At 44.6% G+C, this 26093-nt stretch overlaps 3 protein-coding genes across 4 annotated transcripts in view; all 3 read left to right on the top strand.

The window, feature by feature from the left end:
* Positions 1 to 2270: 2270 nt before the first annotated feature.
* On the top strand, positions 2271 to 4927 carry LOC136459249 (DNA-directed RNA polymerases II and IV subunit 5A-like). The gene is made up of 4 exons (XM_066459125.1): positions 2271 to 2611; positions 3290 to 3469; positions 3588 to 3701; positions 4517 to 4927. The coding sequence occupies exons 1-4, from the start codon at positions 2399 to 2401 to the stop codon at positions 4640 to 4642; spliced, it is 633 nt and encodes a 210-aa protein (XP_066315222.1). The 5' UTR covers positions 2271 to 2398; the 3' UTR covers positions 4643 to 4927.
* Positions 4928 to 10413: 5486 nt separating this feature from the next.
* On the top strand, positions 10414 to 18054 carry LOC136456716 (stomatal closure-related actin-binding protein 1-like). Its single transcript, XM_066456659.1, has 13 exons — positions 10414 to 10835; positions 11631 to 11922; positions 12488 to 12616; positions 13693 to 13785; positions 14150 to 14290; positions 14414 to 14482; positions 14629 to 14712; positions 14819 to 14996; positions 15192 to 15308; positions 15688 to 15746; positions 16980 to 17114; positions 17438 to 17587; positions 17690 to 18054. Exons 2-13 carry the CDS (start codon positions 11641 to 11643, stop codon positions 17726 to 17728), a joined length of 1476 nt encoding a protein of 491 aa, XP_066312756.1. The 5' UTR covers positions 10414 to 10835; positions 11631 to 11640; the 3' UTR covers positions 17729 to 18054.
* Positions 18055 to 22531: 4477 nt separating this feature from the next.
* The window catches only part of LOC136456715 (cyclin-B1-1-like), a 41157-nt gene continuing 37595 nt past the window's right edge, over positions 22532 to 26093 (top strand). Inside the window, exons 1-9 of one of the 2 annotated variants that reach the window (XM_066456657.1) lie at positions 22533 to 22844; positions 23161 to 23278; positions 23365 to 23461; positions 23570 to 23770; positions 23880 to 24005; positions 24098 to 24346; positions 24443 to 24613; positions 24707 to 24891; positions 24997 to 25397. In XM_066456657.1, the coding sequence (XP_066312754.1) occupies positions 22778 to 22844; positions 23161 to 23278; positions 23365 to 23461; positions 23570 to 23770; positions 23880 to 24005; positions 24098 to 24346; positions 24443 to 24613; positions 24707 to 24891; positions 24997 to 25132 (1350 nt within the window). In that variant the 5' untranslated portion in view covers positions 22533 to 22777 and the 3' untranslated portion in view covers positions 25133 to 25397. Of the gene's footprint in view, positions 22845 to 23160; positions 23279 to 23364; positions 23462 to 23569; positions 23771 to 23879; positions 24006 to 24097; positions 24347 to 24442; positions 24614 to 24706; positions 24892 to 24996; positions 25398 to 26093 lie in introns of those variants that run through there. The other variant, XM_066456658.1, reaches the window with a different exon arrangement.

The following is a 26093-nucleotide window of genomic DNA, read 5'->3' as shown; positions in this document are numbered from 1 at the left end:
TAACGACAAGCTTCCAATAAGACAAATAGTAATTGTATTCTTCAAAACTGGAGAAATTGTAATGGCAAGAATCTAAATAACCCAATTTTTTTCATGTATGCTTTGCCGAAGTTCGATGACGGGACCGTGGCAATGTGGGGCCCTCCTGGGCGCCTGGGTTGCTAGATCGTCCTCATGCCAGAGCTGCATCCTACAGGGTATGGTCGTTGTCTGCTTCGAGCCCAAGTCGTTCCTTCGACCTAAGCTCGGCTTCACTCTTTCTCCCTACCATTCTTTCAAGGGAGGTAATTTCTAATGGATATGTTGATGATAGAAACAGTTTGTCCATATTGTCACACGAGTACTCATGCTGGAATGACATAAGTACTTATGCTGGAAGCCATTATGTAAAATCGGTTTGGCTATCAAACCAAAAAAATAGAAGTATGAGTCAAATTCAAAGGTACATGGTCTCTGTGAGATTTGTTTATTCAAAATTTCAGATGAGTCTCCACGATTCTGCATTATTTCATAAGTTTTTTTATTCAGGAAATGTTTAAACCAGTAGCTGGTTCCTTATTTTCAACTCTGACAAATGCACATATCAAATATAAGAACCAGTCTAAACATTTCCTGTATAGATTTTTGCTCCTCACCTCAGTCCAGTACTCCATTCCCTTTTTTGGAAGAGACCCATCATAATTCATGCGCTTCTATGTAACATTGAACAGGAGACGTGTGTTTACATAAATTTGTAACTTCACCTTGATCAGTGAAGTTTTGAGCATTGGTAATCCAATTTTGTGATTCATAAGCCTTGTGCCCTAAGTCATAATTATCCTAAAGACTACAAACTATCAGCCTTGTCTACTCAAATTTATATTTGCATATGCATTTTTCCCAAAAACAATGATGACTACATAACTGTCAGACTTTAGGCGAGTTCTTGAGGTAGTAGCTGGATGCTTGGATGTAAAGGAATTTCTCATATGGAAGGCCTGAGTAGTTCTCTGTACCACAACACATGCAGATAAGCTTAACTTTTGTACCAACCTTAGATTTTTTTGCTGGTTGTTAATAGCTAGGAACAACCCGTGTCCTCCCTGCTTATGCTTGTGGATATAATAGCATAAATAGTTGGCTAATTCTGACTGGTTTCCAAATGTTAGAGACCATGTTGCTAACTGCTAACTCCAGCTCTGTGGTGTTTCACATGTACTACAGTACTAATGTTCTTTTACTGATGTGAATACATGATTAATAGATCTGCCAACCTTGCAAGCTTTTCTTTCCTAAGGATCTTTGCATGTACGATATCCAGTACATGACCATGGCCATGTGAAGATGGGCACATTTTTTGTGTTATATTCTGGTAGTATATACTTTTCATATTTGGTAGATGAGGCAATGCAGGAAAGCTCTTGACCTATTTTCTTAATCCCTCGATTTAGACATTGAACCATGAACCAATACACTGCAGTGATTTCTGATGCATTCGTTGGTCGAAGAAGACATCTGTGATCTGTGTCTGTGTTGTTAACAGAAACTTTTGTGCTATATATACATCCTTTTCAGATATCTTTAAATGAGTTGTTTTAGATGTTTCTTTGCTGGCACTTTCATAGTTAGTTAGGTGCAGGCTGAGTTTTGATTATATAAGTATAGGCCACGCTTCGCCTTGCTAGAGGGCACCGAGGACCTACAATGTTGACGACAATGCCTTTGTCAACCTCGTGGAGCAAGAGAGTGTACCTTTCGACTACAAGGAAGTGAAGGTGTTGTTGCTGTTGGAAGCTACCGCTGTTCTAGCCGAGCGATTTGAACAGGCAGACGAGCCCTCCATTTGAATGATGTAATGGTGATCAATACTAGAGGTGTTGTGCTTGAAAGCTTTACTAGGAAGACGTGGGTCACGATGTATTTTTTCTCAGATCGAAAGCCACAATGCTGAGTGCTGATATAATTTTCTAATAATGTCTCCCATAGCAATCTATGAAATTCTACAGTCCTCAACAATGATGTCTATGCCACATAACAACAGAAATATTTCCTACGGTTGCCATGTGTTGATGAGGATAATATTGTATAATGTTAGATTGGATCTTGGCTTTGTCTCATTTTGTCTCTCGTCTTAGACGTACGGTTCCTACGTTAAACCAGTGCTTTCACAATTTAGGTGATAGGGCGCTTCGCAAAACTCTCTAGTCAATGGAAAGGCAGGCTCGCCTCTTCGCGCGCATCCGGATAATGGGCCCACCCGCACCCGACCCATACCCACTCCACTCCAGTGGCTCCAGTGCTCCACTGGTGCGGCGCGCAGCAAGCACGACGTGACCTGCTTCAGGCCCCGCCCCTGCTCAGCCGCCGCGCTCGAACCAGAAAGCGAAGAAGCAGAGGAAGCGAGGCGCCGGAGGCGGAGATGTCGGCGGGGCTGGTGACCGACGAGGCCACCGTGGGGCGGCTCTACCGGATCCGCTGCACGGTGATGCAGATGCTGCGTGACCGTGGCTACCTGGTGGTGGAGCACGAGCTCGCCACCAGCCGCCGCGACTTCCTCCGCAAGTTCGGCGAGTCCTTCCACCGCGAGGACCTCCAAATCAACAAGTCCAAGAAGAACGACCCCTCCGACCAGGTCAGTCCAAGCCTCCAAGCTCAGCTCTGCTTAGTACTTAGCTCCCGATTCAATCCGAATCCACTCCGCCGCGGGTCAACTGCCCGCCGCTCCTGATCGGATCAGACAGTACGGACGTCCGTGGATAGCTGCTCGATCTAGCTCCCTTCGCCTTTGACGGGCCTTTAATTTCTTGGGGATCGGTGCTTCTCTCCTTGAATCCGTACCTCTGCTCTTGCTTGATCGATCGGTTCCATGTCCGGATCGCCATGGGGTGTCGAAGCTGCGGCAAGCTAACTGCTTCCTGTGAAGAACACAAGCTTCAAATCACTGAGCACGGATCGAGCCTATCTTCTTCCTGATCGCAGCTAACGAATTAGATTATTCCGAACCAGCAAGTTTAGACTCAACCGCTGCAAGTAGTACTAGCTTGTTGAAGTGTGAACCTACCAGCTATCGCAGCAATCCGTTGCCTGATTAGTATGCTTGGATATAGTTCGACATAGGTTTATGTTAACTTGTAAGAATGAACATTCCCAACACTGTCTGCGGTGCCTGCTAATTTGACCGAGACCACATATCAGTAGCACTATTTTCTCAGCAAATAGTTCAGTACTCCTTAATAGCAAAGTTCAGTATTTTTGAAGCTGCGCTTGGTAGTCCTCCTAATTGTGTAATTGGTTTTTATTCGTTGATCAGATATATGTTTTCTTCCCCAATGATGACAAGGTAGGGATGAAGCACATCAAGAAGTACGTTGAAATGATGACGCATGAGAATGTCTCCAGAGCTGTGGTGGTTCTTCAGCAGAACCTAACTCCATTTGCAAAGTCGTTTCTCATAGAATTGGAGCCAAAGATCCATTTGGAAGTTTTCCAGGTTAGTTTGCACATCAAGAAGAAGCTACTGCAATTTAACTGGCATTATCGCTTGCTCCGCATGCTATTGTGCAATGATCTTCTATTTTGTTATTTCTGATAACTGAAGCAATCAACAGGAGGCCGAGTTGCTTATAAACATCAAGGAGCATGTTCTTGTTCCTGAGCATCAGGTGCTCACAAATGAGGAGAAAAAGACGCTATTGGAGCGGTACACCTTAAAGGAAACTCAGGTATTGCCACTTATTCACACAATCACACTTGCAGATTTATTACTACTACTCAGCCAGTGGGGCATCAGACAAAACGTAAAGTTTCAACTTTCTATAGCCTCAGCCATTTTAAGTAGTCAGTTTCGACTTTCAAGCATCTTTGGTTATTTTTAGTTCCAACATAATAAGTCTAGTTCGTGGCTCAATAATTTTTGGTAGAAATTGCCTAGTTAGACACAAACATACAGAGGTCGTCTGTTCCATGAGCAATTGAGCATGCATGGAACACGCTATGTTCTGCTCCCTCTAACTAAAAAAGGATGCAATTCTACAATAGTGCTCAATCAAACTATCTTAAGTTCAACTAAATTTATATAAAAAGATATTAATGTTTTGTTATACTAAATAGGTATAACTAGATTTGTTGCTAAATACATTTTCATAATATACCTATTTGGGTGTTAAGTGTCGATACTATTTTCCATAAATATAGTTATATTTAAGTTAGTTTAACTCTAACTAAGTCTAGAATTGCATCTTTCTTGGGATGGAGGTAGTATCGCGCAAGAGTAGCGTTTAGGAGTGTATCACATGTTCGACAGCAAAGCAGTGAGATGGGTCAGGCTGTCAGAGAATGGCATCATTCTCTGCACCCTTTGTCGAAAACCGATCGTTGGTTTTCCTGCACTTTTCAGTATTTTACTAGCATTCCAGATTAACAACAGAAATGATAAGTTTTTATGATAGTATAATATGCATTTTGCCGTACATTCCAAGCAATTAACATCCCTTGAAGTTTGTAACCCTTCCTTTTCTGAATGCATCGGATCCAACAGCTTCCAAGAATACAGATTTCGGATCCTATTGCTAGGTACTATGGCCTCAGACGAGGTCAGGTCGTGAAGATCATCAGACCCAGCGAGACGGCTGGCAGATACGTTACATACCGCTATGTTGTATGACAAAACGTCAGAACGCAGGTGAACTGAAGAAGAGAACCATAGATATGGTCATTTTTTGAAGCTACACATACCCCATGTGCTTGGAGACATCAGTATCGCTTTGTAGCAGTCACTATTAACGATCAGTGGCTGTTGTGTAAGTGAATTCAATAAGCCGAGTATATGGACCATACGTGAATTCTCATGTTGTACACTTTGTTGTATGAACTGTATAAACACTCAAATAATAAAAGAAGCCTGATTTCAGAGCGACAGAAGCTCCTGCGATCAGGATTTCGGATTTCAGCATCGTGTTTTTCTATGGATCCTAGACGAAAACATCAAAATTCACAAAATTCGACAAAATTTTGGTGACGCTTTAATAGAGCTTTTCTACGATATAATGATTTTTTTTAATTTTAAATCTTTTATAGATACCTTTTTATGGTTATTATGCATATCCATTAAGTGGGAAGCCCTAAAATACCCTATCTGTATCTATATCTAGAGCTGACTAATATTAAAGGGAGACGGATTTTTCAACTGTCTTTTTTTTTTTACTTTCCACAATGCCCTCCATGGCACTTCCTATTCCGTGTTCATATGATTTAGAGCAACGCGATGTCTGGTGACAATACATAATCTAATTCAAATACATATTTGAGCAGATATTGCGATCATTGAATAATTCTTTGACCTATAAATCATCCATATGATCATGCAACAAGTTTTATATTCTGCTGCAATACAGGAACATGTTTTCTAGTTTATAAAATTTCAAAATAAAATATGTCAAAAAAAATACTCCGATTGAAAGAAGACAATATCGACCAGAGTTTAGGATTCCAAAATCGACTTTTTTTTATCGGTCTAGACCGAAAGCATTGGTTTTTTCCCAAGTGCCAATTGTCAAGCCTTGGCTGGGCTGGCTTGTCTTAGGATGGACCTTTCTTCCCCTAATTTCTGGATAGAGAGATGTGGTGGGTTTTCTTAGTAGGCTCAGGGCCTGCAGGCTTCAGCCCTCGGCGTATATCTGTCAGCATGTGTTAGTATAGTTGATAATAGTCCGTCCCCTCAAAAAAAAAGTTGATAATAGTCCGGTATAATATAAAATTAGTTTCTAGATTAAGAACCATATAGATATAGGTGCTATGAAGTGTTTTTTTTATAAAAAAATGGATTGGTTTGCTTGAAAGTGTTCTCATGAGCAAACGGCCTTAGCGGTGGACCTAATTCTTCAGGGAAGCTCCTTATAGTGAGATCAACATCAGGACAAAAACAAAAGTACTAACAAGCATGCTGCCACAAGTTCAAATGCTGATGATCATATTTTGAAATCGCATTTGATCTTGTGGCACGAAGATAAACAGAATTTTTATGATTGATTGGCACAATTCTAAACAGGAAATCAACTAACGAGAAGGGAATCCTGGTAGGAGAGACCACACCGCACAGGGAAGGAAAGGACCACTACTGGCTATAATTTTTTTTTTTTTGAAATTACTGGCTATAAGCTTTGGCAGGCAACAACTTTGAGAGTAAACGAAGCTAACATGCCATAGCCTCTTGGGTACCACACATTAATTTTGCACTGGCAATTGCAGTGCTTAATAAAGATGTGGCGCATTTTAGATGGCATCCACCATGTTCGCTCGTTGGTTTCAGCCAGGCTTATTCAACTAGCCAACAGTGTTTTCTCTCACAACAAACCAGCACCAGCTAGCTCAAACCAGTTCAGAAACCACCGATCATTAGGCAGCTTCCACCAACCAGACAGTACCAACCACAGGACCGGCCGGGATAGAAAAGGGAAAGGCAAAGCAGTAGCATAAACAAACAAAGACGAGCACGAACACTCCGTTGTCCGGTTGAGAGGGCCGGGACGGCGATGAGAGATTGCAATAAAATGGTTCGCGAAGCGAGTAAGGTTTCATCATCAGAAACAGAAAAGCAAATATATAATCGCAAAGCGAGACAGCGAACGGCCGGTGCTTTGAGTTCGTGGTGCTAATTAAGTCTGCTTCCTCGGCGCCCCACCCCACCCCGCTAAATTAGTGTAGTGCACGCAATCATTCACTCGTTCGTCTTTTTGCCGTGCAAAATAGAGCAGGTCATGCGGCTACAAGCCAATCGGCAGCATTTTTCCCTTGTTATTATCATCCGGATATATACCTGGCCAGAGTCCAGATCGATGATGTGCAGTTGTGCACAAGAACAAAAGTCAGGCGGCAAGGCCTACGTGTTGGCCACCATCGTTAGTTAGATGGCACTAGGATATACGCGGCTGATTAGCTCAAACTACGTACGGTCTGCCCCCAGGGCCATGTGTGACATGCGTCTGCTGCTGTTGTAGGCTGTAGCTTTAATTTAAGCTACTCCAAAACTCCTCCGTCTGCTGCTGTTGTAGGCTGTAGCTGAACTGAACAGCAAGCCCGACATTACGCTCCTTGTTACGTTTCGAACGATGCTGACCTCCTCTTGCCCCACGATTTGATTCTCCAGATGACGCCATTTGTAGCATGCGCTAAATACAGAAAAACGGTTAGCGGCGGCTGGACGGCTAACCGTGGGGAAATTTCTAGGCCAGCCGCCAGCAGCGTGTGGTGAGGAGGCCACCGGCGAGGCCGACTCCCGCACCGACCTGCACCGGCCGCCCAGCGTCGCTGCCTCGCTTGCGTGCGCGAACCGAGTCAAACGGTACACACAATGGGGTTCGCTTGGGCAGCAACCACGAACCTTCCCGTGCTTGACTCACTAACTGAACCATAATAAAATGTTAAAATTTCTTTGCCCTCCTCTCCAACATAAACAAAGGAGCTGAGATTTTTGTTTCGTTCGCGAAAATGTAACACTATTTGATCATGGAGGAGAATAGGAATCAATTCTTGTTTTTGGTTGATGTCAGGCCGTAATTAGATATTGGCCCGTTGGCTTTTCTGGAAAAACAAGCTGAAATACTGTTCCGACTGATTTGTTGAAAGAGAAAAAACACTTTTTTGACTGAAAAGACAAGCTAAAAAGTACGAATTATAAGAGAAACGAACGGAGCCATCGGCCTATTCACGGTTGAAAAAAGTGTGCTGTTACCATGGCCAGGGCCTAACAATGACCATCCATTTTCTATCGCAGGTGGTGGTGAAGCTGACATTTTCTATCGCAGGTGGTGGTGAAGCTGACAACGTGCGACATGTTGTTCCATATGAAACGAGTATGACGGAAGTTAAACCTCATCAAATCTAAAATCTAAAATGTCTTATTAAAATTTATTAGTTCATGACTGAGACTGGGACTAAAAAAACAGAGTTTGATAACTGAAGCCGTTATTTCAATAGTTTTGAAATGAAATTGAGCAAAAAAAAAAAAGAAGTTGAGGACGAGACAGCTATTTTAAAGGTTTAGAGATTTTTTTTTTTTTTGAAACTGGCATTAGGCCTGGGTCAATAGTTGATTCCGCCGCGAAATCTCTAGGGCCTCGGCGAGGCCGACTCCCGCACCGCCCGGCCACGTACGTGTCGCTGCCACCCTTGCGTGCTCGAGCCGAGCCAAACGGTGCGCTGCCGAAAGGGTTGGTGCTGGTCGTTTCGTGTAGCTGTCACGGCCGTGTGCCGTGTCGCGGTCCCAGTACAAAAACGCTGATGGTGTCTCTGGTTGCAATCCCAGCAGAACTCTACTAACGCCGAACTCGTTCGTACACGATATAAATAGCGCCCGAGTGCGCATGTATATGAACAGCATGAGTATTATATTATGATCACTTAATACTTTCTGCAATACAAATAAGTTTAAATAACTTGATTACCCTTTTGATAACACGATGAGTAGTTCTGTTATCCTGACACTGATTGCTCATTTAGAAGACAGGCAGGCAGAGAACATCTCGAACAAACGACAGTCGTTAGTTCAAATTTAGAATCGCTTCTTGAGACGCAGGTATTTATGTTGAGGAAAAAGTCTACTTAACCCCCACCTTTCATACTTGGTCTACTTCACCCCCAACTATGAAACCGTCTGTTTTACCCCATTGAACTTTCCAAAACCGTCTATTTTACACCCCCGGGCGGCTTTTGACAGTGGTTTGCTACAGTAACAGCGGGTTGCTGCAGTAACGGTGGGTTTGCTACCGTGATGGTGGGTTTGAATTTTTTTGTTTTCGGTGAATCTTTGAAAAATCACAGTAAATCATAGAAAAATCATAAAATAAAAAATCTAATTTTGTTGGACTTCACATGAGTAGATCTACATAGTGAATATATAATACGGTATGCTTTAGTACAAAATTTTTACTGTAGCCTTAGATTAATTGAAAAATCTAATTTTATCTGTAATTAATTGGAACAATTACTGTAGCCTTAGATTAATTGAAAATTTTAATTACTGTAGCAAAACCACGGTTTTGGAAAGTTCAGGGGGTAAAACAGACGGTTTCATAGTTGGGGGGTGAAGTAGACCAAGTATGAAAGATGGGGGGTTAAGTAGACTTTTTCCTTTATGTTGACAACCCGTGATACTCCTGCCAGGCTACCATTCTCTGTCTCTGTCTCTATAATCTATCTATGAGTAAAACATTCGTAACTATTTCGTTCACAGGTGCGACACCAAAGCCGTTCTATGCGATCAGATCAGAAAGGCAACGCGCACGCGCTCCATACGATCCGCTCAGAGAGTGTTCGGCTGGTATGGAAAACACTGTTCATACTGGAATGTTGTGAGAGAAACACTGCTCCCGCTGGAAAAATAAGCCGAACAAGCCGGCTTCTTTCCTAGCCGAACACAGCCTCAATCCCCATAACAGTCGCAGCAAATCAGAAAGACAAAAATCAATCCCCGTAACCATCGAGATCAATTCGGTGGAATAGTCCACAACGCATACCCAAACTCCGGTTAAAAAAATCTCCGGTAAAAGCATGAACGGACCGCGTAAACCAATCGGATTCTGAGAAAATATCTCCCAAAACAAAATCCAGATCATTCGGAGAAGTAGGCTCCTAAAAAAATCGGACTCTGGGAATTAATAGAAAGAAAATCAACGGGAAAAAAGAATCTAAACTATAACAAAATCCGGATCTACTCGATGGAAAAAAAAACTATAGAAAAAAATACGCCACAACAAAATCAGGATCCAAGTACGCTCCTTAAAAAAGGATCGGACTCTAGGACTAGATAGAAAAAAATCAACCGGCATAACAAAACAAAACAAAAATTCCGGATCGAACTCTGACTTTGGCAAGCATATCGGACATGTAGTTATTTTCTAAGTAGTACTCTTCTTTTCCTGGACTTTACAAAAAATAAATTTGTACACAATACATTTCGCAATCAATGCAAATACATAAAACTCCTCCGCAGGCTGCCACTGGCATCTGTGACATCCACACCTAGCCGAAGTTCCCCTGGACCGTGATTTACTTCAAAAAAATTGCCTGCTACGGTTGTTCGCTGAAGGTTAGTTCTATATATCCTGCACATCTACCAAACACAACTATGTCAACCATATATAATTTTATTCAAGTAAAAAATTACATGCGAGCAACGATATTAAGCAATATCTCAGCACTGCGTCTGGGTCATGTGCCCCCGTGCAATGGCATTTATCTAGTGGTAGAAAAAAGAAATTCCCAGCCGGTCAGCTCTGGAGCCTGGAGTCTGGACAGCAGGTCCGGCAATCACCAAACCCAAGGTCATTTAAAAAGGTGGTCCCACGTTTCAGTGACTGTCCAGCTCATCACCATTTTTGTAGTAAAAAACCTAAACAAAACCCCCTGTGGCCCTGTCTCTAATCGTTCGTCTCCGCAGCAGTAGTCTTCCTTCCCCTTCCTTCGCCTCCCTTCTTTCGCTTCGCTTGCTCATCTCCTTTGCCGTCCCGTCGTCGTCTCCTCGTTGCGCATCGAGAATTCGAACCCACTCGTCAAAGGGAATTCCATCCGCGAGATCGAAAGCAACAGCATCCGATTATTAAAGCCCCGCTTTTTCAAAAGCCGCAAGGGGTTACTACAACCCTAGTAAATTTGGCGGAAAGGAAATTCGTCTCCCCTTCTCCAATTCCAGGCGCAGTTGCGTGCTCGAGAGGGGTGCATAACCTAGAGGCTCCCAGCAACCGGCGCCGGCGCTTCGCTCACTCTGCCACGGTTCCTCCCGCCGGCCGCTCCTCTGCTGGTCTGCTGGATTTGAGCGGGGATTTAACCACACGCGGGTTGGATTGGTACTGCTCTTGCTGGTAAGTGCTCATAGCTTGCTGCCATTGGGTGGATTCTGGATTCCCTTGTTTTATGTTCCGGGCGACCTTTTGTTTGCTCTGACTGTGAGCAATCAATTCCAATTTTCTACCCTTTGGCCCGTTCGCTTAGTTGTGGATTTGTGCGCTGAGTCCTTTCCTGCCAATCTATCATGTTCTTCAGCCTGGAACATGGATCTAGCAAACATGCTGGTGCTGTTTTTCCACCAAACATATTTGGTGTCCATAATTCGACTGAATCTGTATGCTCTACTCTTAAGTCTGGCCTGGGTATTTTGAGTCTAGCTTAATTTTGTGTCTAGCTTTTGCCATGCTCTATCCAATCTTAGTTGTCCTTGTGCTAGATAACAGCTATTTATATTTTATAGTCTATAAAGGTTGTTGCTTTATCTTCTAAAATTTAATGTAGCCTTAGTGTTTGCAGTTGTGAGGTTCACTCCTGTCCCTACTCCCTAGTCCCTAGGATGCCAATTTCGTAAGGTTTGAGATAGATGCTAGGACTAGTGGAATTTACTTCCTGATGTAACTGTTCATATGTGCTTTTGGCATCTGAACTACCGTGATAAGAAAAAGAAAAATGAGTTGGAATTGCTTCAAGTTTGAAATCTTCACCAATTTCAGCTGTGCCTTGTTTTATGTAGCCATAAACGATGTAACACTGCATACAAGACATATCTTTCAATACCCGATTCCTCTCTGATGTGCTTGTAAATTTTCAAGTTTTTGGTATGTATAAAACACTGAGGATATATATGTTCCTGGTCATTTTGTCATCAGATCACCACACATGACAAGGGTCATCCATGACTCCGGAGATGACATGCAGAAGGAGGCACTTGATTTGGTCTCATCTGATGTTAACTTTCCCAAGGGACGTTTCCCAGACTACAGGATTGGACCAAACAACCAAATCATTGATCCAGAGGAGGCACATGAGGCTGTACCTCTCAAGGAGATTGTTGCAAAGGAAACAGCGCAGTTGCTAGAGCAGCACAAGCGCCTTTCTGTGCGTGATCTCAAAGAGAAGTTTGAGAAGGGTCTATCTGGCGCTTCCAAGCTTTCTGAAGAGGTGTTTTCCTCAGTTTGCCTCTACTTACTTTTGTCAATGGTATCTCATAGGAAATCTAACGCAAAGATGAAAGCTGTTGTTATCAGCAACTATATTGTTATTGGAGATTCTGCAGTAGTACCTCTCATCTAATGATGTTAGTCATGGTTAAAGCATTGCCATTTAGTGAAATGATAACAGGATAAAGATTCAGATCGTGTTCAAGTTATCTACCAGTAACCGTATTAAGTTGGCCCTCATCCTCATATAGTATCTGTGGCATGCTCCAGAGCATCAGTTTATTACTTCTTTTTTCTCAATCTTTATTTCTTGTTTAGACCACCTTCAGAAGTACTTGCCGCTTTGGCTTTCTTTCCTGAAACTGCTCTGCAACAGCATATTGTTAAGAAGAAAATGTATAAACACATGGGAAGTGAAATGCAAAGTTCTATGAGCTGCAGCGATGTTCTGCATCTTACTTTGATAGTTGATAACTTAGAAGTTTGTTAATGAATATCAGTTTCTACTGTTATTCTACTCCCATTAAAATGGAATTCCATTCTGAAGTTGTTGCCTCATGTTTCAGGCTAAGCGGCGAGAAGCCGCTTCATTAGACAGGCAGGTTCTTCTGAAGAAGCTCAGAGATGTTCTAGACACACTGAAAGGCCGTGTGGCTGGTCGAAATAGAGACGATGCTGAGGAAGCTATCTCACTGGTTAGCCTCTTCTCTTACAAATTTCTGGACTTACCAATATCTGCCTGTTGTTATTAAGCTTCTTGTAGATCCATTTTTTGTTCAAAGTGGACCCCTTTTATTTTTGTAAATATCCCTTGCTTGAGGTTAGTCATTAGTGTTCCGGATAAAGGCAAGGACCTTATAAGCTATCCAAATTGTAGCCGTTCCTTTCATCCTTGCTATTCCTTATCTATGTTTGCCTAAACGGCCCATTTAGCCCATTTAAACAACGAAGGCCACCCGTTTCGTTTAGGCCCTAAACGGTGAATTAAACGGTTGGACCGTTTAAACCCGTTTAAACCGTCTAAATGGTATAAACAGAAGTCGAGTTAAACATGATTAAATGAGCTAGACGACCATTTAATTCAATATTTAGTCAATAGGAGGATTATGACTACCATATTTAGCACCCAACTAATTAACATCTTAAGTATATGAGGTGCAGTGGGATTTAATTTTCTTCCAAAAAATTATTTGGTCGAATACTTATTTTTTACATGTGTAGATATGTATACTTTCTGGCATATTTGACTTTTACATACATAAATATGTATATTTTAGTGTTACTATACAAAACTGTTTGGGCTGTTTAACTCCGTTTAAACACCGTCTAAATGGCCTAAATGCTAAACAAAGGGTGACCGACTGTTTACCGTTTCGCGTTTAGGATAACACCAGGAAAATGATGCTAGGTTTTATTGTGTTGTTAGGTTTTATTGTGTTGTTATAAACTTGTAATTATAAATAGCAACCTGCGAAACAGTTTGCAAGATGAATATATTAGTCTTGAGATCCTTTTGGCATGCATCTGTAGCTTCTTTGGACCTGTTCTTGAGATTTTTTTGGAGTATTTCTCTATTTTCTCATTCTGAATAGACAGGGAGTCAAGGACTATGTTCTCACACGTCATTCCTCTTTTGTATCTAATTTACTTTTCAATTATGCCTGCCATAGTGCCCTGTCCATATTACATTCAGATTGTAAATGTTTTCCCCCCTTTATGCTACCTTTAGCTGGAGAAATGCTTATGTGATTATGCAATCATTTGCTATCAGGTGGAGGCTCTAGCTGTCCAGCTGACACAACGAGAAGGGGAATTAATTTATGAGAAGGCTGAAGTAAAAAAATTGGCTAACTTCCTTAAGCAGGTCTGCTGCAGTTTTTTGTTAGTATCCAATTAGCTTTGCAGACTTTTTAATGTGCTACCTGAGAAGTTGAGTTGAGGCTTCAAAGAAGACTGCTTTCTATTTGTCAATATGTTATGATATAAACATGGCAGGACAGCTAGGTACCATGCGCATGTTTCCAGTGGAACATAATGTTCTTATTTTTTGGAACACCAAGAAAGTTTCAGTTTCTCATGATTTTATAACTTTCTTTTAGTTCCTTTGATTGTGGTATGCACCAGTAGCAGCCTAGGAGCACCCTTTTTTTTAGACTTCTTAGGCTAGCCTAGTTGAACCTTTAGATTTACATTTACCAGACTGTCACAGTGTCACATTTGTATTTTAGGCTACTGAAGATGCACGCAAAGTAGCTGAAGAGGAAAGGGCTCTTGCGCTTGCTGAAATTGAAAAGGCTAGAGCTGCGATCGAAAAAGTCGAGAAAGCATTGCACGTGCTTGATTCTGCGTCAAGTAGCAGAGAGAAGGAGGTACTTCTTTATTTCAAATTGAACTTGGATGTTCGTTTGATTTGTGTCTCTTGTATCATTTATTGCCAGTTACCATTGGCCCATATTTATTTTGTATCTTGATTTTTGCCCCCTAATAATCAGGAGATAGAGGAACTTAGGAAAGAGGTCCGAGAGGCTAGGAGAATAAAAATGCTACACCAGCCAAGCAAGGTTTGTCTTTGGTTACCCTGGCTTTCTTTTGATATCTTATCAAAGTCTTAATTGGCATGTTATGTATCCTCTGCTGTTTATTAATTTGATGGAGCTAGTAAAAAATAGACTCTCTTCTGATATGTTTATGTAAAAAACAATCATAGGTCATGGACATGGAGTTTGAGCTTCAGGCACTGCGGACTCTTATCTCAGAGAAGACTCAGCTATGCAATCAGCTAAAGAAAGAGGTATCTCCTGTCAGATATATAGGGCAGAGTTTGTACTAGTAGGGTCTTCAAATTTAAGTAATGTTGAGCTGTATGATAATCACTGCCCAACGCTTTTTATTTGTAGCTTGCCATGATCAAGAGGTTACAAGAGGATAGTTCTGACCTCTTTGAGCTTGAAGGTTCTAATACCCTTGGATCACAGTTTTGTATTATCCCTCGAGTTGATGGTGCTCCAAACATCGCAAACTGTCCAATTCAGTGGTATCGTGTAATTTCTGGGGGCACTAGAGAACTCATATCGGGTATGTTATCAATAAAGTGCCATGCAGACTAGTAGGACTTCTCCCTAAGTCATTCAAAGAAATAGGCTCATCTGTAAATCATTGCTTCTAGTTCTTTTTGCTGCAATCATTCCTAAAGATTATTAAATTGATCTTATTCTTTTGGCATCTCATGCAATCATTCTGTTGGTAAGATGCTGTGAACTCTTCCTGCAGGAGCAACAAAATTTACGTATGCCCCAGAACCGTTTGATGTTGGCCGATTATTGCAAGCAGAGATAGTTCTGAATGCAGACAAAATTATAGTTCAGACAGATGGCCCTATAGATAATGGTTAGTCCTTTTCCAAGGTTTTTTTAAACAGGTTTAAGTCATTTTCCCCATCTGTATTTTTTTAAAAGATTCAATGGCAATCCTAAATGTCATTCTTCCAGAAAATAACTGGAATTAAGTTATCTGAGACATTTACTGTTCTAACCTTTTCCTCGTCGTACATCCCCTTTGGCATTTGTGTCCTGTCTGATTTCCTACTATTAAAGTAGAGCTTGATATGACAGTTACCCTATATCAGATAGGGTACTTACAAGCATTGTGATTTATCTTGTCATATTTTATAACAATCATGCAAAAGCAGCAAGCTGCTGATAGTTTGATACAAGCTTCTGACATGACTGAAGTTTCACTTAAATAGCTGACTTTATGCTTTGAACAGCTGCAGGACTTGAACGATATGTGGACTCACTTATGAAAAGGACGGATATTGAGTTCAATGTACGTTCTCGTCTTGATTATATGATGTATGGTCTCTTCGATACTTTTTGGAAAACCATCTACGAATCCACCTGAAACCAATGATAAATCATTTTGCAGTTCTTTATAGCAGCCCCCTAATCCAACTCCCCCAATAAGATGGTAATGGGGATGATCCAATACGACTTTTTGGATTATTGGGGGAGATGCTTTTGTAGATCACCAATAATCTTCCCCATTATATAGGACCCACCTGTCATATTACAGTTTTTTATTTTTTTTTTTTTTGCTTTCATTTTCTCTCTCCACGACAGTAGTGGGGCGTCTTCTTCCCCCGGCCTGTGTCGCACCCAAGTTCAAGATCCCGTGCACACCCTCAGCCATGGTGCCCCTCTGCCCCCGGGCATGGCCATGGCCATGGTGTCCCTTCTCTTCTCCACCCCTTCCACCTCCAACCATGGGCCCCTTCTCTTCTTTGTCCCCAAATCCAAAGTCGCTGCCATGGCCGCCGCCCGCAAGCTCCTCCGCTAGTCGTCTTGGCGGTGTCCCTTGTCGCCAATGCGCACCCGTGCTGCCAATGCGCACCCGTGCTGCCAGGCGCAGACCCCTCCAGCCTCCTAGCCCTTGCGGTCGCAGAGTAGAAGTCTGCCTCCGCCGTTGGAGTTGCCGGCGGGTGAGGTGGAGGCAGCCTCATCACCAGTCGCGACCATGGCTGGTTCAGATCCATAGCTGGTTCTGCTGGATCAGATCCACGGCAGTGGCCATGGCGGTCTGGTGTGGGCAGGTAAGCAGGGAAGAAGACAAGTGTGTGACAGTTATTGTGGGCCCCATCTTATTGGGGTAGATGCAACTTCCCCTTTATTTGAGGGGAGATGGGGGAGATATTGGTGATCACAAGAAAAGGGAGAGCTATTGGGGAGCTGCTGGAGCAATGAAATTGCCTCATCTTGCCCAATATGACAGGTTTATAGGGATGGTATTGGCGAGCTGCTGGAGATGCTCTAAGTGTTGTTTTTTTTAGGGGCGGGGGGGGGGGGGGGGGGGGGGGGGGGCATGTTAGCCCCTAAAATTTATAACATCACATTTGCCCACTCTCAACCGGACCTCTCATTTTTAATCAGTTCAAGTGGCACTGAGTTTGACTTTTATCTCTGTATTTTGCCATGATTATTTATGGTAGAGAAGCAGTGATTGAGGTTTTGATTTAATGTACAATGCTAAGTTGAACCATGGTTCACACTGCTGCCTTTGTAGGTAGTAGTAACCCAAATGAATGGGAAGGATTACTCATCGAATTCTGTCCATGTATTTCACATTGGAAAGCTGAGAATAAAACTTAGAAAAGGATGGTCTACAAAAGCAAGAGAGTCATATTCCACTACGATGAAGGTAAATTAGGGCTTAACTTAGATGAAATTACTTCATTATTTGACATGTTGCCTGTTCTGTGGTTGTAGCAGTAGGCATACTTATAAGTATATTTATAATGGTATTATTTAGATGAATATTGGGCTTTTCCTTCAGAAGTACTCCGTAATAGTTTGTGGGATTTAATTATGTTTTTTTTCCTCATGGGATGGTGGTTGTTGCATGCTTATAGGCATTACTTCATTAACTGTGCTGAGGATTTGATTTTCAAAAGCAGTTAAGCCTTTTATAGGCTATTTTATGATTAATCTTCTGATAATCTGTTTGTCTTGTTCCATTTACAGTTATGTGGGAGCCGCGGTGGTGGTAATGCTGCAGCTAGGGCAGTTTTCTGGCATGCTCGGAAAGGCTTGTCCTACACTCTAGCTTTCGAAACAGACAGGGACAGGAACGCTGCAATTATGATTGCTCGCAAATTTGCTTCGAACTGCAATGTATGCCATGTTGTCTTGAGTTTTGTTTTACTGTGCGAATAATATTCTTTTTCCTATTGTTCTAGAAAACAGCATGGTTTACACCTTTTGATGGCTCTGCAGATCGCTCTCGCTGGCCCAGGCGACCAAGGCACCAGATGAAGTGATCATGCGTGTTTTGACAGCGACACAGTACATAATTAGGGTGTTGGATTGGCTGATTGGGTGCTTGTCTTAGTTTGTGTATTTGTGCTTGTGAGGGTAGAGGTTGTACACTGCACGAGGCTATCCCCTTTCCATATATCTTATGGAGGCATTGTTTTTGTTTGCCTGCCTGCAGCACTAGTGACGTTCTTGAAGATGTACAAATTGATCACTGTTCTTGTGCCTTACATCTGTAATATTTGAACCAAAAAAGATTGGTCATTATATAGTTTCTCTCGGGTCGGGAATATTTCCTGTTTGAGCTATCAAGAAATCTACAGACACAGCTGGTCTCGTGGAGTCACCTATTGATGATATTTATTTAGTGAATCTGTGATGCGTGGATAACTTACGGTGGTCAACATGATTCAGACTTCTGTTTTTTATTATCGGCTGGAAAGACATCTGGTTTCTATTAGGTCATCGCTGGAGCATATGAGGTGGTATGACGAACGCAAGAAAGCATGAGTATTGCCATGAGAGGAGGGCGATCAGACGCTTAGCTGGACTTATCCACCGTACCTTTTTTTAGCGGACGAACTATATTTTTATTTCACGACAAGTACTTTTCGCTTTTCAGCAGTGGCCTCAAATGTACTACTGATGACGGTATTTTTTTCTTCACTAGTGAATACTGTATAAATAAAATATTCTGAATAGTCAAACTGGATGTCAGACGGTCAAAGCCTATAAGCCTGTTTGGCTGGTACGCAAAATTACTGTGTACTAGTTTGTTTCGGCTAGTTTTAACTGATTCAATAGTGTTATGTGAGAAAGAATAAGTTGAGACAAGCCGAGCCGAACGGGCTGTATAAGTGCAGCAGCAACGCAGGCTGTCAAAAGTCAAAACCATATGCCATGTAGACAGCCATCAATTGAACGGGAAATCTCCTAATGCAAGTCATTTTTATAAAAAAAAGTAGCTTCAGTTTTTATCAGATTTTTTTACTGTCCTTGCTCACAAACCGTAGAAGCGCGTGACGAGGCCACTGCTGCTTTGGTCACAACGCGAATTCAGTTGCTGCCTCGTCCTTTTGTCAGGCAAAGCAACCGCTTGAACATCTGCGAACTCAGGCATTTTACTTCCTCCCCTAAAAATTTACATCATGTCTCATCAAATATTAGAATATATGTACGGAGTATTAAGTATAGACTAAAAAATAACTAATTGTATAGATTGCGACTACTTTGCGAGACGAATCTTTTAAATCTAATTAGTTCATGATTTGACAATAAAGTGCTACAATAACACATGTGTTAATGACGAATTAATTATTAATAAATTCGTCTCGCGGTTTACTAACAAATTCTATAATTTATTTTTTTATTAATATTCAAACCCCTGTACAACATCCTCGTATAACACCCGAGCTGATGTCGCAGAATTTTACACCTCAAACTAAACGAAGCCTCACTCACGTGGAGCCTGGGCTAACAGCCAACCTGTAGCCCCGACCCCCGACGTTAAAGTGCCGTCCATCTGCATGTAGGCTTGTCAACGAGTCATGGAACTGAGTATCAGGCTATCCGCACTCGTCCATCTCTATTTTTATTTTTAAAAAGAAATATTCTATCCGAGTCATTGAGATTCTCTACTCTATACATATTTTTCCCACACCCGTGTTATCTCTATCCCATACTATATACCCACTATTCCATATTTTATTCCCCTCCCTCTCTCCTTCTCTCTCCCACCAACTCTCTCTCTCAGCTACAGTGTTGCTACAGTGTTTATCGTGGCCTCTGGTACGTTGGGTTTAGCGGTTTCCTGTGCAGCCGGTACCGTACCGGGGACTTTGCCGGTGAGCGGTGTGGGAGCGTGGCACGCTACCACTGGCGAACCGGCCCCTTTGCAGGTCAGCGGTGCGGTCAGTCTTAGGGTCGTGAGGCTCTCGCAGGCTACGGCTCCACACTGCACCACTACTGTAGCACGGAGCCGGAGAAGCTCGAAATCGTGGCTTCTCCGGCTCCTCCTCTTGTCAGTATCTCGATTTTCAAAACGGTTCCGGCTACATTGATGCTTTAGTGTAGCTACAGTGTCACAAGACGAGGAGCCGAAGCCCCAGGTGCTACTCGCGAGTCACATCAACTGAAGACAATAGTGGCTTTTGTCAGTGAGTCCATCTGCTATTGCTAGTGTAGACCTCTTCGACCGCATGGTCACACGACTCGTGTCTCCTAGCCGTTTAGTGGCCCTGCCCTAGATGGACAGCCAGAGAAGGTTCTCTTTCACAATGGATTAGCCACGCTCTTTCTCAACCCATATCCAATCCGTTTTCATCTCGTGACAACATTGGGCCAATCTTCTGCATCCTTTTTTTTCATTTTGAATAAAAGTGGGCAAAGTTTTAACAAACACAAACCCAAATCTCCAAGGGAAAACTCTGCACGCATGAATCGCGCACAAAGAAAGAAAAAAAAATCACAGCTTCGCTGTGTTATTTGCAGGTTGAATGGCGATGCCTTTTGGGGATGTACGCTGTCAGTGTGCAAAGTATTCTCGCGAACAGAACACAAGTCAAGCTCCAATTGGGCGAAAGCGAGCTGACCCACATTACCATTTGAAATTCATCCGTGGAGAAGAAATTCGCCGTAGACGAAGCGCAAGCACAAAACATCCACGAAAGATAATTTCTTCAGGGATCCCATTTCTTAAGGAGAGACACCGGACCGAGGCGGAACATGTATGTACTGGACTGATTTTTAAGTTTTGGCCATAGTTATGAATGGCACTCCACCGTTTGTTATTTTTATACGAGCAACTAGACACGAATCAGTGAGACTCCTATGTATTTGCCATTCGCTGACGTGGCACGTCACGTAGTCAGCCAGCGTGGCAGCGCTTCTCAAGATCCACCGATTGCTTCTCTTAGTCACACTCGCTGCACTTGGGCCCCCACAAGTAACTGTTCTCTTCAAAACTCTGGCCAACAAGGAGGCGAGCACGCGCCACTTATTGCCATCCGCACGCGCCCAGGCCGCAGGCTGCCGCCCACCACGCCCTAGGGCCGGCGCGTTCCCTCATCCCCCCTCCCCTCAACTCTCACACGCCCTCTCGCGCACGGCCGCGCCGCCGAGCCGCGCCTGTCCGGCACTGCGGGACTCGGCACTGCACAATGCGTTCGGCGCCTATGCCGTGCTCGACTCCGGCGTCGTCCAGGCCCGCGTGCGCACTGGCCTCCTGCCGCCAACCTCACTCTTCATCCACATCGAGCTAGCTCTGGAGCTTCGCGGGCATGCCGGGATTGTGCCCGCCGGCGCCGGAGCTTCGCGGCCTCGTTTCTCCGCGCCTACAGCCCGCTGTGCCGCCCTCTAGCACGCTCGACGCGTAGGCCTCCGAACCACCCGACGCGCAGCCCGCTGTGCTACCTCCCTGCGCCTCCCATGCAGGCTCAACACACAAGCACAGAGTCCGTTGCAGTTGCGGAGCCCTTCCCAAGCCCGCCGGAGTGGCTCCACCCTCCCCGCACCGCCATGCCCGAGTCTACCGTCCCGCAGCCGGCCACTGCCCCATGCCGAAATTGCACCGGACTCCGCAGCCACCCCATCCTCCGTTCCTGCTCATGTCGAACTCAATCGCACGCACAGATGCACCCCATGGGCCGCACGCACGAACGCCCTTGCCTATACGCGCTTCGCTGTGCCGGCCATGACCGAGGAGGCGTCGAGGGATGAGCCGGCGTGTTGATGGCTGATACTGGAGGTTGAAGGAGGACCTGACTGGTGGGGCCCGCATGTCACCGAGTGGAGGGAGAGAGAAGCAGCAATGGTCTTGAGAACACTGCCACGCTGGCTGACTATGTGGAGTGCCACGTCAGCGAAAGTGGCAAATTTTTAGGAATTTTACTGTTTTGTGTGACAAATATATAGTTGCCACTATAAAAGTGACAAACGGAAACGGAGGAGTGTCTTCCGTGACGATGCCAAAACTTAAAATCCCCAGTGCAGTCTCATCCCTGAGGCTCACATGTGTCGGCTCACATGCGTGTACGGAGCTTTTGTCCTTGAGGCTCTCTATCTGCTAGCGATGACCGCTTGGTCATGTGACCAATGCCTCCCTCCCAGCCCAGAGTCCCAGTCCCAGCTTGTTCATTGGATGGACTGAATTTTACTTGCTGGACATGCTCTCGTACATACAATTGAGATCAAACCTATTTGACTATTTCAATTTGACACACAGTTTGGAACAAAAGTTGACATCACGCTCACAAACACATTACCCTTTTCGTTCTTATCAGCCATGATACGGTATTTTTCTCTCACAACAAAACAGCATCAGCTGGCCACGATCAAGCGAACAGGCCGACAAACATAAACACCGTCCGAACAGGGTAAAAAAAAAACCGTCGACTGCGAGACGTTGATGTGAAAGCTTTGAGGAAAACACACGCGATCTCCAAATAATAACGCGAATCCCCCAATCATTTATTACTGCGCCTGCACATGTTAAGCTGTTAATCACGCGCCTCGGCCAAAGAATCACACCTCCCAAGTCCCAACTCAACAACGGCGCCGTAAAAGAAAGCCTATCCCCCCTTTCCAGCTCGGAGGCGAATCCCACTCGGCGCAACGGCTAGTTTCCGGGGGGATCGATCCCAGCCGTCCGACCGGCTCCTCCCGACCGTTGCGATACGAACCCTTCCCGACCGTTGGAGCTGCTCCTCCTCCCCTCTCCTCTCTCGCCGCCTCGACCCGCTCCGCCCTGCCTCCTGACAGCGCCCGCGGCCCGCCCGCACGCTCGTTTATATCTGCGCCTCCCCTCCCCGAGCCATATAGCCTCCTCGTCCCCTCAACAACTGTACCATCAACATCACGCGCCGCCATTAGGAGAAGAGGGAAAGCTTAAGGGAGCAAAAAAACGCTTCTTCTTGCTACTGTGCTTGCGGATCCGCGGTGGCTGCGCTCGCCGGCGGGGAAGAGGGGTCGCGGGCGGCGCGCCTCCAGTCTTTCTTCGCCTCCGTGCTCTCCGGGCTCTTCGGCCAGGCCGAGGACAACGAGGACGAAGAGATGGCCACGCGCAACCACAACAACGCCGCCGCGGCTGCCGCTCCGCAGCTCCGCCATCACAACCGAGGTGAGGCCCACGGATCCTAGCGCTTCTTCTTGGTTGCTCCCTCGTTCGTCTTGATCGAGTTTGGGTGGGGGCGGAGCTCTTGCGGGGGATTCTTACCCTCCAGAGCAAGTCCTTTGACTCGATTAACGAAAAAGCTTGGATCTTTAGCCTCGTCATGGTCCTTCCTGATGTCTGTTCTTGTTTCTGCGCAACGGCTGGATTCTGGTTCTAGCTAGTCTAGAGGAAGGATTCTCGAGTAGATTTGTTTCCTGTACAGATTCTTACGGTGAACATCTCGTGCCATCCTGATCTCCTGTTTCTCTTGTGCGATGGTCAGGCGCTGTTCCCGCTCTTGGAAAGAGCAAGATCGTGCCCGGCCGAGCAGCTGACGCCATGAACCGGCGACCCCCCCTCGGCGATATTGGCAACCTCGTCACCGCCCGCCCAGCCGAAGGGTACGAACGAACCCAAGTTCCTTTTCTTCTGCCACCGCTGTTTCGTTGCCTGTTCTTGTTCTGAAGACTCGTTTTCATGGTTACAGGAAGCCTCAGCCGCAGGAACAGCAGGTCAATCGCCCCATCACGAGAAGCTTCGGTGCTCAACTCGTGAAGAACGCGCAGGCGAATGCCGCCATCAAGGTGCAACCATGCTCCCTTCTCTTCCAGTCTCCCTGAAAGAGTAATCTGGGCTTTGAAGCATTTGATTCCCCTGTCTTTTCTCTAACTGAAATATCTCTGTGCGATCAGAATGCCGCAATCCTACCTGCGAGGCATGCGCTGAGGCAGGACAGGAAGGCTCCTGCCAAGCTGCCGCTGCCTGAAGATATCATAGTACTCAGCTCCGACTCTGAACAGAGCAGGACGCAGTCCGAGAGCAGCGCTAGCTCCGTCCGCTCGAGGAGGAAGGCCATCAATACCCTTTCTTCTGTGCTCTCTGCTCGCTCAAAGGTGCGTGGAGCTGTCAAAAGACTCTGCTTGCTCTAGTAATTACAGGCCGCAATTTCCTGTTACAAACAACTTGCGAATTGTTCTGATTGTTTCAATCTGAATGTGTCAGGCTGCCTGTGGAATCGCTGATAAGCCAAGACAAGTGATCGAAGACATCGACAAGTTGGACGTCAACGATGAGCTCGCAGTCGTGGAATACATTGAGGACATCTACACGTTCTACAAGATTGCTCAGGTAACTGCAACAGATCTATGAATTATTATGTGTGAATTGTGTGATCTGTTAGCGACTGTCTCTGAAAGTGTTTCTTTCTGGCTTTGTTGCAGCACGAGAGACGGCCATGTGACTACATTGAAGCCCAAGTCGAGATCAACGCTAAGATGAGGGCTATCCTGGTTGATTGGATAATTGAAGTGCACCACAAGTTCGAACTGATGCCAGAAACTCTCTACTTGACCATGTACATCATTGATCAGTACCTCTCGCTGCAACCAGTCCTGCGAAGGGAGCTGCAGCTTGTCGGCGTTTCAGCTATGCTGATCGCCTGCAAGTACGAGGAGATTTGGGCCCCAGAGGTACACAGAAAGCTTTTCATCTCTCTGTCCTATGTTCCCAGTGCTACTTTTCAAGTTTTTTTTTCTTCCCTAAATGCATTTGTGTGTGCTTTTCAGGTGAACGACTTCATCCTTATATCAGACAGTGCTTACAGCAGGGAGCAGATTCTTTCGATGGAGAAGGGGATTCTGAATAGGCTGGAGTGGAACTTGACTGTCCCTACAGTTTACATGTTCCTTGTCCGTTTTCTGAAGGCGGCGACCTTGGGTAACAAAGTTGAGAAAGAGGTAAACAAATTTCGTTGGTATTGGTACCAAATCAGAGATTCACCAATCTTGTGCTTTTGTGAGCTTACATTTCTCTGGTCTGGTGGAATGCAGATGGAGAATATGGTCTTCTTCTTTGCTGAATTGGCGCTGATGCAATACGACTTGGTGACGCGTCTACCTTCGCTGGTTGCAGCTTCTGCTGTCAATGCAGCCAGGCTCACTCTCAAGAGGGCCCCCCTTTGGACCGACACCCTTAAGCACCACACAGGCTTCAGACAGTCAGAGGCAGAGCTAATGTAAGATTCCATTGCCCATCACCATCTTTCTCTGCCTAAATCCATATGTGTATTCTTCATAAGCTTTGGACACGGTTTGACCTTTGCGATTTGTGATGGTTTCAGTGAATGCACGAAGATGCTGGTGAGCGCACACTCGACTGCCCCTGAGAGCAAGCTGAGGGTTGTGTACAAGAAGTATTCCAGCGAGCAGTTCGGAGGGGTCGCGCTTTGTCCACCCGCAGTGGAGATCTGCAAGTAAACGAAGATTAACTTCGTGCTAGTATCCGTATTTGCTATTGCTTTAGAAAGTGTAATGGAAGGCGAGTCTGACATTCGCTAGGGTGTTTATGTTTGCTTGTTTTGGGAGTCCAAAAAGTTTGAATACTTGAGACAGCCGATTGTTTGCTAGGTTGTTCTCAGGGTCAGGTGTTATCTGACTTCTGATGGCAATTAGGATTTGGATGTTGTGTTTCATGTGATGGATACACCGTAGTGTACATCAGGATTCTATCTAGTACGACATTTATTCATAAATGTGAATGGTGTTTTGCTGATTAATTAAATTTATTCATAAATGTATATCAGTTGTCGTTTGGATTGGAAGTGGCCCTACAGTTTTGGAATTTTGGTGAATGATCTGAATTGCAGGGGAAACTTATATCTGATTCTGATGCAAATGCCGAACAAAAATTGTCAGAGTAAAAAATATATAAAAATCAATTGCCTGATTGCCTCTTCTCCTCACTTGCTGTGTCAGCACGCTCATCAAATTCTTAAGAGACATGTTCAGCAGTTTATGCTAAACTTTGTAGGATCAAATTCTTTGACTGCTGAACTTTGTAGAAGCTAAACTTCGTAGGATCTTAACAGAAATGATTGGCAAAGATGGTCTTGTGAGAAATGATATTCGTCATTTGAAACTCTGGCGCAGACAGATCTGTCGCGCGGTGTGCGGATGCGAGGCTCTGAAAATGGAAGAAGACGGCGAAGTGGGTGGCCACACGCAAAAGGCAAAAGGAGCACGCGGCCACACGCAACCTCAACGCCATCGGCGGTTCGGCACCGCCCACAGGCCACAGTGCTGTTATCGGCCACGACAGCCGCGGCCTTCCACACCCTGCGACAGCAGCACCATCTCCACAAGGAGCCACTATCCTGGTGTCCACGGCACAGGTTCAGCATGTGGTTGATGTGGCCATGGGCACGGCCGCCGGTTAATG

This window comes from Miscanthus floridulus, chromosome 6, assembly GCF_019320115.1.
Source record: "Miscanthus floridulus cultivar M001 chromosome 6, ASM1932011v1, whole genome shotgun sequence".
In the NCBI taxonomy this organism is placed as follows: Eukaryota; Viridiplantae; Streptophyta; class Magnoliopsida; order Poales; family Poaceae; genus Miscanthus; species Miscanthus floridulus.
Note: the sequence above shows the minus strand (reverse complement) of the source record. Positions and strands in the feature narration are given on the sequence as shown.

What these genes read in the sequence shown, in the direction of transcription:
- LOC136459249 (XM_066459125.1), top strand. Translation starts at nt 2,399, where the DNA reads ATGTCGGCGGGGCTGGTGACCGACGAGGCCACCGTGGGGCGGCTCTAC. An exon ending in AGAACGACCCCTCCGACCAG is followed by an intron (nt 2,612 to 3,289) that starts GTCAGTCCAAGC and finishes TTCGTTGATCAG; the next exon opens with ATATATGTTTTCTTCCCCAA. An exon ending in TCCATTTGGAAGTTTTCCAG is followed by an intron (nt 3,470 to 3,587) that starts GTTAGTTTGCAC and finishes AGCAATCAACAG; the next exon opens with GAGGCCGAGTTGCTTATAAA.
- LOC136456716 (XM_066456659.1), top strand. Translation starts at nt 11,641, where the DNA reads ATGACAAGGGTCATCCATGACTCCGGAGATGACATGCAGAAGGAGGCA. An exon ending in AGATGGCCCTATAGATAATG is followed by an intron (nt 15,309 to 15,687) that starts GTTAGTCCTTTT and finishes TGCTTTGAACAG; the next exon opens with CTGCAGGACTTGAACGATAT. An exon ending in AATTTGCTTCGAACTGCAAT is followed by an intron (nt 17,588 to 17,689) that starts GTATGCCATGTT and finishes ATGGCTCTGCAG; the next exon opens with ATCGCTCTCGCTGGCCCAGG.